At 40.8% G+C, this 10,000-nt stretch overlaps 1 protein-coding gene across 11 annotated transcripts in view; it reads left to right on the top strand.

Annotated features, from left to right (window-relative positions):
- The window catches only part of LOC138006965 (NLR family CARD domain-containing protein 3-like), a 336,786-nt gene that overhangs the window by 274,703 nt on the left and 52,083 nt on the right, over positions 1–10,000 (top strand). For 7 of the 11 annotated variants that reach the window (XM_068853606.1, XM_068853605.1, XM_068853609.1 and 4 more), the window contains 2 exons: positions 4,865–5,518; positions 7,468–7,530. The exons of 2 other annotated variants lie outside the window; for them this stretch is intronic. In XM_068853606.1, coding sequence (XP_068709707.1) covers positions 4,865–5,518; positions 7,468–7,530 — 717 coding nt within the window. The remainder of the gene's footprint in view (positions 1–4,864; positions 5,519–7,467; positions 7,531–10,000) is intronic. 2 more of the 11 variants (XM_068853614.1, XM_068853611.1) reach the window with 1 other exon arrangement.

The following is a 10,000-nucleotide window of genomic DNA, read 5'->3' as shown; positions in this document are numbered from 1 at the left end:
AAATGCGACTGTATTTGTTGCAATTTCGAGCCCTGCTATTTAATTAATAATTAACCTACAAATGCGTGGATACACTCAGGAAACCGTCAATCATTCAAAAGAATTTGTAAATAAGAACGGTAAACACACGAACAAAATCGAAGGACAGTGGAGACATCTGAAGACAGGTTTGCCTGAATTTGGTAGGCGCAAATACATGTATTCAGGACATATTGCCGAATTTATGTGGCGTTATTTACATAAAGACGAGGATTTGCTCGAAGTTTTTCTAGCAGAAATGAAGAAGATTTACAACCCAAATAGCAAATAATATGTTGTAAAAGCTGTGCTTATTGACATGTAATAGTATAATCAGACAGTGATTCACAAAAAAATGATCAAACCGGATTTAGATTTTAATTGCTAAAAGCCAACTCTTATCAAGTGCGTAGCCACCACAAAACAAATCTGTTTCCAGTGCTCTATCCTGTAGCCGATCCTTTCATATATCTAGTGCTTGCACTGTCTTTGTATCCATTTCTGCGTAGCCATTTGTAATGGCTACGCAGAATAGCTGGTGTTGCGGGGTATTCTGCAATTTAGCCGATTCTTCAATAGATTCTTGGAATATTTTGCCGGTCGACATTCGTACTGCATGTTGTGCTGGGAATTTTAAATTTAAAGTGAAGAAATTTCTTATGGACAAAACATGATTTCGCTTTACTGAATCAGTTTTATTTTTTATTTGTATTTTTTATTATTGTATAATGCATATCTCAATTGTATTATATGCATTTGGTGGTCTGCTTTTACATGGAGGCTGGGACTCTTTTGCAGACTCTCCTTATGGCATTTTTTATCTCTCTTTATTATACCTGTATAATATACGTATTTCTGCGATTAAATTGTAATAAATAAATAAAGCTTGGCCGTGTCTGTTTGCGCTATCCCCCCTCCCCTATATATTTCTAGGGGGTTTTTTAATTGTAGTTTTATCTGTTTTACAAATCACTTTTCCATCCTTCCTTTCAGGGGTGGAGCCATACCAGTTTCCAGAGTTTTACGGAAATTGGTCAGAAACACGGGGAAGGGGACTTTAATCCAAAAATTACTGTGGGAGGCGCGGTGGCGTCATGGTCAGAGTGCTCGACTTCGGATCGAGTGGTCTGGGTTCGGGTCCTGGCCGGGGACGTTGTGTTGTGTTCTTGGGCAAGACACTTAACTCTAACGGTGCCTCTCTCCACCCAGGTGTATAAACAGGTACCGGCGAAATGCTGGGGGTAACCCGGCGATGGACTTGCATCCCATCCAGGGGGGAGTATAAATAGTCCTAATCGCTTCATGCTACGGAAACCGGAGATAAGCGCCCACCTGATGAGCCTTCTGGTTCGTAAGCAGTGACTTTACCTTTTTACCTTACTGGGGGAGCATGCCCCCAGACCCCCCTAGGAACATTTTCATTGTGTTGGAAACTGGTCACCATTTATCCTAGATCTGCCTCAGCTTTTAGCCACATGCCAACAGTCACATGGGTGAAAACACACCATGCTCCTTCCTTGTAATAAAAAACAAAACAAAACAACAACAACAACAACAAAAAGAAAAAACAAGAAAGAAATGGCCCATTAGGGCACTGGATGCCTTTTGGTGACATTCCCTTTCTTTGGGCTTTAATGGTAATGGTAATGAATTTATATAGCACATTTTCTATTAATATATTCAAATGCGCTTTACAAGCAAGGGATCTATGGGTGGGATCGGAGATCAGCATATATAGGCGCTGCTGGCAGCCGCTATCAGTCCATTAGCGATCTCACCCAGCACATGAATGAATGAAATGATTCCTGACCACAACACCGGGAGCTCCATGCCCTACTCTTTATGAATAGTGTGTGGGTTCTTTTACGTCCCACTGGGTTGTGAGCATTGAAAGGTTGTAAGACGGGGCCTACGGTTTATAGTCCTTATCCGAGAACCATTTGCACTTTCTCCTCAGTTATTTTAAGACCCTGAGTGTTGGTTCGGCCGGAGTCGAACTCACGACCTCCCGCATCGCAGCCCGATGCTCAACCATCTAAGCCACCGGTGCGTGGCTTTATGCTTTCAACTTCATGTTGTACTATTGTAAGTGAGTATTTTACCAGAAATGTTTTGTGCGAGGGTCTTAATCCCCTCCAGTCTCTATGAAATGCCTATTGGTTTGGGTTCTTTATTCTCTTGTCATGATTTTGACCTCTAGCTCCACTCGTCGCTTCTCTTCTTTTACCCTTGGGGCAGGCAATGTTTGCTTTTTGCCACTGCAACCCCATGGAGATGGGGTCGTTCTTTCTCCCTGTCAAGTTGGGAGCAAAACTGCTAAAAAAATGGGCTTTGCACAAGGCACTCATCCATCTTGGCATCTTGCAGTACCCCTTCAGCCCTGAGCTGAAGCCCAGTTAGGGAGGGGGAATATTGTTACTTCGCTGGACTGCGCTACCTTGGCCCCTTGACATTATGCCAGCAACTACAGTGTATGCCCACCTTGCAATACAGGCATGACGCACCCCCTCAGCTAGGTGCCTACAACTGTAGGCCCCTCCTCTGGTGGTCCATACAGGCGGTTGGTATCATCCATACCTAGCCAGTACATTCCCTGCCCCCTGTTTATGCCCAAGTTGAGTCTATTGCCTTGCTGCACACTAAAGCATTAAATGATATTTTAGAATAAAATACATGTTAGTTAATGCCAGTAAACAAATACTGGGCAGAGCCTGGGAGGAGAGCGTGGCTTCCCATCACATGATTACCTTATTTGGCTCTTTCATTCAATCCCACCATGTGAGCCTTCTCGGTTTGACATTTTCAAAGCTCAGCTTGTTCTGTTTTCTGTTCAGCAGTTTAATACCTCTCTCCCTTTATTGTAACCTACTTTAATAGTTCTTTTAAATAAAATATTTGCAGGGAATTGCTGCCTGTGCCACCCCTTCAGCCTTGTGCTTAAGCCCTGGTAGGGAGGGGGCATATTGTTACTTTGCTGGACTGGGCTAAACTTGGTGCTAGGACATTATGCCAGCAACTATGCCCACCTCGCAATACAGGTGTGACATACCTCCTTGGCTACTAAGGTGCCAAGACCCCTCATCCAGTGGTTCATATGGGCAGTGGATATTATCCGCGCCTTGCCAGTACATTCCCTGCCCCTCAATAACGCCCAAGTTGTGTCTATTATCTTACGGTGCACCAAAGCATTAAAATGTTGTTTATGTGAAATAAACTTGTGAAACTATTTGAATCTTGCAAGCAACTATTTTTGACATGAAATTATTTGAAAAAACAAGTAGTACCTTTCGTTTCGGGAATGGTAAGGACAGGAGAAAAGATAAAATATTGTAGTGTGGGTCACTCGGCCTGTCATATTGATTTTGCTTTGTCTGTTGAAACTGTCGAGAAATGAAGATAGAAATGTGGACGCCAACTCTCTGAATGGCGTCTGTTTTAACTTCAAGTTAATTTACTGGTTTTGTAGCACTAATGGTAACCCAAGACTAATTTGACCCTTTTTTTAGCATTACGGCCCATAGCAATAACCAATAGAGCGCTCAAGTTAATCTTGTTTAGTCTTTGTGTCACAGGTTGATCACTAAAGAAATGTAACTGTTTAAGAAGGAATTTAAAAGAAGGGTGTGTTCTATTCTGTTTTGATGATTTTCCACAAGTTCTGTGGTTTCTAGTAGACATAGTAAAATCTGTAAAGTCGCACTCCCAGGGGTCATTGGGTTAAGCAAAGCATACTGTGGGTTGTACCATCAGGTGATTTTTCCTAAACAGGCACACATCCCTTTTGCTAAATCCTTCTTGTGCGGGATGGTTAATTATGCCCTCCCAATTTCACTCTCTGCTTATGAGCCAGAAGGCCCATCAGGCCGGTGCTTATCTCCAGTTTCCTTGGCATGAAGCGACTAGGAGTATTTCTACTCCCCCCTGGATGGGATGCTAGTCCATTGCAGGGTTACCCCCAGCATTTCGCTGGTACCCATTTATACACCTAGGTCGGGAGAGGCACCGTGAGAGTAAAGTGTCTTGCCCAAGAACACAACACAATGTCCCCAGCCAGGGCCCGAACCCGGACCGCTTGATCCAGAGTCGAGCACTCTAACCATGAGGCCACCGCGCCACTATTTAATTGCTACACCTATTGCATGCCGTTGCATTGCTTGCATGTATGTACAGTTATAGAATGATTTGATTGCGATGAACCACATTCATTTACGCACTCTTAACCTTATCAGACGAAACTTGTACAGCTGCTCAAAAGAAGTCAAAGCCTGCGCTTATCTTTCACTATTTCGACCTATGTTATCATATGCTTCCAGTGTGTGGGACCCGTACACCCAAAAAAACATCAAGCAGCTTGAAAATGGTTCGTGCTGCTCGCTTTGTATTCAAGAACTATTCGTGTCATGTCAGTGTTACTGCCCTAATTAAGGAACTTGGCTGGTCTGAACTATCCAGCGCCAGAAAGCGCAACCGCCTCTGTATGATGTTTAAAATAGTTAATAACCTAATTCCTATTAACTTCAACGACCACTTAAGCTATTGTAAAACTGCAACCCGCCATAATCATCCTCAAAAGCTTAACATTCTTGGTCTCCGCACGACACTTATAAATTCTCTTTTTTTCCAAGAACCATACCCGAATGGAATAGTCTGCCTGACTTTGTAGCAAGCACCTCATCTGTCAATGCCTTTAGGTACCTAGTTTCGAGGCTATAGTAGCGATTAATTTTCTGTTTGTAACTTATTTTTTCTTTTATTTATTTATATTTTTTCATACCTTGGTGTAAGGCAACATAGCATTACCAAGTAAATACAATGAAACTGAAACTGAAACTTATGTGGTCAACAGATTGGAACAATATGGCATCTGGTCCAGCAGTCTTTCCCTCAACAACAGAGAACACAAACTATGCCCGTTTGTGCCGTCTTTTAGTGGATGTAGGATCTCAGGCCCTCCGCGATACCTTTGACAGAGTACATTCTCCAGCTACTCTTCACAGGATTTTGTCAAGTACTTCACCACATTACGCTACGTTGCAGACACTGAGAAAGAAAAAAATTTTGAATCCCACACACTGGGGAAAGCTATACCCAACTGTTTGTTCATCTGTGTCATCAGGCAGCTTTGACATTACGCTTCTGGTGGTACTGCTGCGAAATATATGTGGTTTCAGTCCTCCTGCCAGTACTGGAAGCTGGGACAAGCTTCCTCTTCCTGGTGATAACAGTTGTGAGGCAAACATAGCACGAATCAAGTATTACAGAAATGAAGTCTATGCTCATGCCAGCCAAGCTTCTGTTGATGATGCAACATTCAGTATGTTATGGCAGAATATAAGTAATGCACTGCTAGCCCTTGGATCTGGAACAACTTATGCCAGTGCGATCAGCCGACTGAAGACTGAGTGCATGGATCCTGATATTGAGGAGCACTATCGAAAATTAATAAAGCAGTGGAAAATGGATGATGATAACACCAAGGAGAAGCTTGATGAGCTGACAGGTATGCTTGATCCCAAAGGAGTTAATGCCGTTAGAAGTTGGTGAATTAAAGGTGTTTTGTGCATCTTGCCAATACAGAGGGTTGTTCAGCTTTCAGAGAATTCTGCCTGCGAAAAAAAAGAGACAGGGAAAACTACAGAAAATGTTGACTTACGATAATAATTATTATTATTTTTGCTAGAACCAAAACTGTACATACGAAAACAAATCTTTTTTTTCAAGACATGGAACTGCTGCATTTCTTGCACTTAAAAGCTGTGAAAGGGGTCAAGTCAGTTTGCTCAAATGAACTCCTATAGTACCCTGGATGGCTCAGAGGTTTTTTTCTCTCGGAGCGACAGAATAGGTGAAGGAAAACCTCTGGTACAGGCCGTTCTTTGAGAAGGCCGGTCCAATGGGATGCTGTCAGAGTCAGATTTTGACTCTAGCAATTCGATTGGTTCCATGAACTTGTCAGTTCTAACGAGTTCTCTGACTGGCTTAGCAACAGAAAGCAGTTCAAACAGGTTTTCAATTGCTGTCAACCAGATTTCTCTTGCCCACTGTGGCCATATGACCATAATCAAAACGCTGCAAAGTTCAAGAAATCGAGGCTTTGAAGGCAGAAAAAGTTCAGTGGGTTCTACATTTGTTATTTTTTGCATATGTCAGCCAAAATTCAACTTCAGAATTTGACATCCAAATTTAAAATTTGAGTTTTTATTTTCATATTTGACATCGAAGTTTTATATGGAACATTGAATTTTGTAATTTGACATCGAAGTAGATAAGACGAATGCACCGTGGCAACCAAGTTAAAGATGCTGATTGGTAGTTTATGCTACATATTGATTTACTGAGTTTTTTCGATCTCAAACGAATGGGGCATGGCAGTGAGGTTCTCAACGGCCTGTACCAGAGGTTTTTCTCGCCGCTTTGCAACTCGCTCTTCCATGGCTTTAAGAGAGAAAAAACCTCTGGCATCCAGGGTATACTCCGACTAGAACCTACAGAGGAAAGGAAGAAAGAATTTCAAAAAAGACTGAGTTTAACATTTTTTTGCAAAGGTGTACTAAAGCCGGGGAATTGACCGTTTTAGCTGGTACGTTTTGTTTTCCCATTTCAGACAGGGAAGTTTCTTTCAAAATATGTTCTTATGCATTGTGCACTAGCCTGCTTGCAGGGTAAACTTTGTATTCGGTCGCCATATTGGACGGCGAAAAGTCGGAAGATCTGGGATGAGTGGGGAATACAGCCTCTGCCGGAAAACTGGTCTTTTCTCGGTAGCTGCCCACTTTCTGTTGAGCTTCCGGTTACATGTCACGCCACAATAATGGATCAATAAACTAAGCGACCATAATCACTTAACCTTGCAGTTGTACAGAAACTTGCTCTGGAGTGTCTACTTGCACCCTAAAAAGCGGTCAAAAATGGAAGCAAGCCGGCAGAAACTGTAGCAAACAACAAGTGTGGGTTTTGCCCATTCCGATTTCTTTTTCAAGATGGAAAGTTTTAAAAATCTGTGAAGCCAACTTCGAACAGCGAGAAAACAGTGTTCAACCAACCATGGACAAACTGTCGGTGTACATGTACATTAGATCAGATATAGACAATTAATTAATTTCTATCGAAAAAATATTTTTCCAACTCAATCCATAAGCCCAAGGAAGCTTTTTTCATTTCAAAAGGCAGGATAATTGATCCCAATGGTGTTAATATCTGCAAAGAAACATAATATTATCAGCTTTCAGTTTCTTCTGTTATTATTCCATTACTCTTTTGGTATTTGAATTTTCAAAAATTAGCTGTAACTACCACATTTTATTACAAAATTTTCCAGTATTACCGGTAATGTGGCTCACGTGAAGCCAAATTTACCGGTATTAACTGCTTAAGAACATGAACATACACACAGTTATTAATATTGGCCTGTTTGTCTGAAAAAGTAATGAGTTTTCATTTTTTACAAAGATATGTTAAAGAAATGGAAGTCTGACGAAGGAAGCACCAAAGAGAAGCTTGAAAATATGGAAGGTGTGTGGCACTGAAACAAATGACTGTACAGAAAGGAAGAAAAAAGCTGGCACTAATGATTATTCAATACCTAATTTAAACCCTCTAACCCTTGAAGGGCTCCCATTAATAAATAAAAATGTAAAGTTGTCTGGTTTTAGAGCGGTGAAGTGTCGCTATAGTGACTTAGTTCACGATAAATCTTTGTATCGTCTGCAAACGGTTTAACTGAGGAATTAACAATGCTCGCTATATCATTTACGTAAATTAGGAACAAAATAGGTCCAAGAATAGTTCCTTGGGGTACTCCTGATGTCACAGCTGACCAGTTGGAATAATATTATGTTCCACGTATCCCAACTCTTTGTTGTCTATTTGTTAGGAAGTGCCCAAACCATAACAAAAAGGGACCATCAATTCCATATTTGTTTAGTTTCAGTAGCAGGCGCTCGTGAGGTATGCTGTCAAATGCTTTTGAAAAGTCCAAAAACACGACATCTGTTGTTTTTGAGTTGTTCCTTGAGGACCTGGAAGGAAGTGTGGGCTTCCCTTTCGAGACGCCAAATTGATGTGGGTTTAAAACTTGGTGTTCTAACCAGAAGGCTGTTACTCTGGAACATACAATTTTCTCAGCCACTTTGCAGACAATAGATGTTAAACTAACTTGACGATAATTCTCTTTTTTATGTTTATGTCCTTTTTTGTTTTTTTTTGTATATTTGTGTTATATTTGCCATTTTCCATTCTGTCGGTATTAGTCCGCTAGTGAATGACTTGTTAAGTAATGTGCACAATGAAGTTGACAATTCCTGTTCACATTCCTTCAGTATGCAGGGTGGAATCATGTCGGGACCTTGGGACTTGTGGGCATTTACCCGCTAGTTCTTTCAAATAATTTTCTTCTTCATTAGAAGAAGGAGTTCATTTCCTTAATTAAGGTGTTGCCATTTCGCTGAATTACATTTCTTTTTAAGTGAGTTCAGGGCTTGATAAGTGGCCCATGCTTCCTCACTTCCAGACTTTTTTGCCTTTTTGGACAAGTTCCTTTTTTTCCGACAAAGTTTGATGAGGTCTTTAGTTATCCAGGGCACTGTAACACAATCGTTTACTGCTGCAAAGAAAATATCCTTCCACATTGTCCAATTGTTATTTATGTCCTCACCTGCTAAAGCAAAATCACATGGAGAGTATTTAAATAATGATTTCAGGTGACTCCAATCTCATTTATTAAAAGCGTGAGTGTATTTCTTAGAAATACTACTTGTATATGGTGCACTGTTTATAGTGAAATTGATAGCATTATGGCCCGAGAATGGTTCACCAACCGTTACATTATTTACCAAGTCATTATTGGTGGTTAGAACCAGATCCAATAAGTTTTTATCTCTCGTTGGTTCGTTCACTAGCTGATGTTATCTTGGGCTATGTCGATAATTAAGTAGCGTATGATGCTCAGAAGTCTTCAGCAATTGATTATTTGCCCAGGCATTCAATCTCGCTTAAGTTTAAATCTCCGAGTAGTATCGTGTCATTTGTTTTGATGTCACTCGAAGAGTTTTGGAGATCTTCTAGAAACTTGAGGTTACTGTTTGGAGGCCTATAAAATACACCCATTACTATTTTCCTGTTGTTTGCCATAATTATGTCTATGAACAGTAGTTCAGATTCACAGGGGAGATCTTCTCTTGGGGAAACTTTGAAGCAGCGTTTCATGGCGATTAAAACTCCTCCGCCAAAACGACCTCCTTGCGGGCGGTCTCTTCTATAGATACAATATTCTCTACTGAAAATTTCAACATCATTTATGGAACTGTTGAGATGTGTTTCTGTAAGGACTATAATATCAAATGAGTTGCTTGCTATCTCCATTTGCAGTTTTGCAAAGCAACTGATCGATAGTTTCTCGCAACGACAAAGAAAACTAAGGTCCCAAGAGCCTCAACAACATTCCGTGGCCAGAGAAGCCCATGTTTCTGTCCATGTGGAAGGAAGGAAGCGAAAGTGTGTCCAATGTAGCAAAGCCGGGCGAAGGACGCCTACCGGTAATAATATTACAAAGTGGAAACACGCTTCGAGTGCAGTCTGTGCAAAGTCGCACTTTGCCAAACGCCCTGCCACAATTCGTATCATGATCAGACCGAGTGACTCACTTTTGACTCATTCTTGCGATAAGTTTCCTTTCTATTGATTACATTGTATTTCGTATGTAAATATCTGGTGGAAAGCAACTGGCTGAGAACAGTTGGATCACAATTTTATTATTTAAGAAATATGACCAATTGCATTGTCTATAGCAATGGCAGCAAATTTTTTTATGTGTCCTTTACTATTGTGTAAATACTTATTATAAATCAAGTAAAACAAGCCTCAGCTTTATTTCTCTGTTCTTTATTTAGCTTTAATTGCCCCTTAATCTACTGAGCATATATGTTTTGATTTAGGTTTGAAATCACCATGGCAGGCTAATTATGTAACAGGAACAGGGAGGTTG

The sequence above is a fragment of the Montipora foliosa genome, chromosome 6 (assembly GCF_036669935.1).
Source record: "Montipora foliosa isolate CH-2021 chromosome 6, ASM3666993v2, whole genome shotgun sequence".
Lineage (NCBI taxonomy): Eukaryota > Metazoa > Cnidaria > Anthozoa > Scleractinia > Acroporidae > Montipora > Montipora foliosa.
This window is presented reverse-complemented; position numbering and strand designations above follow the sequence as displayed.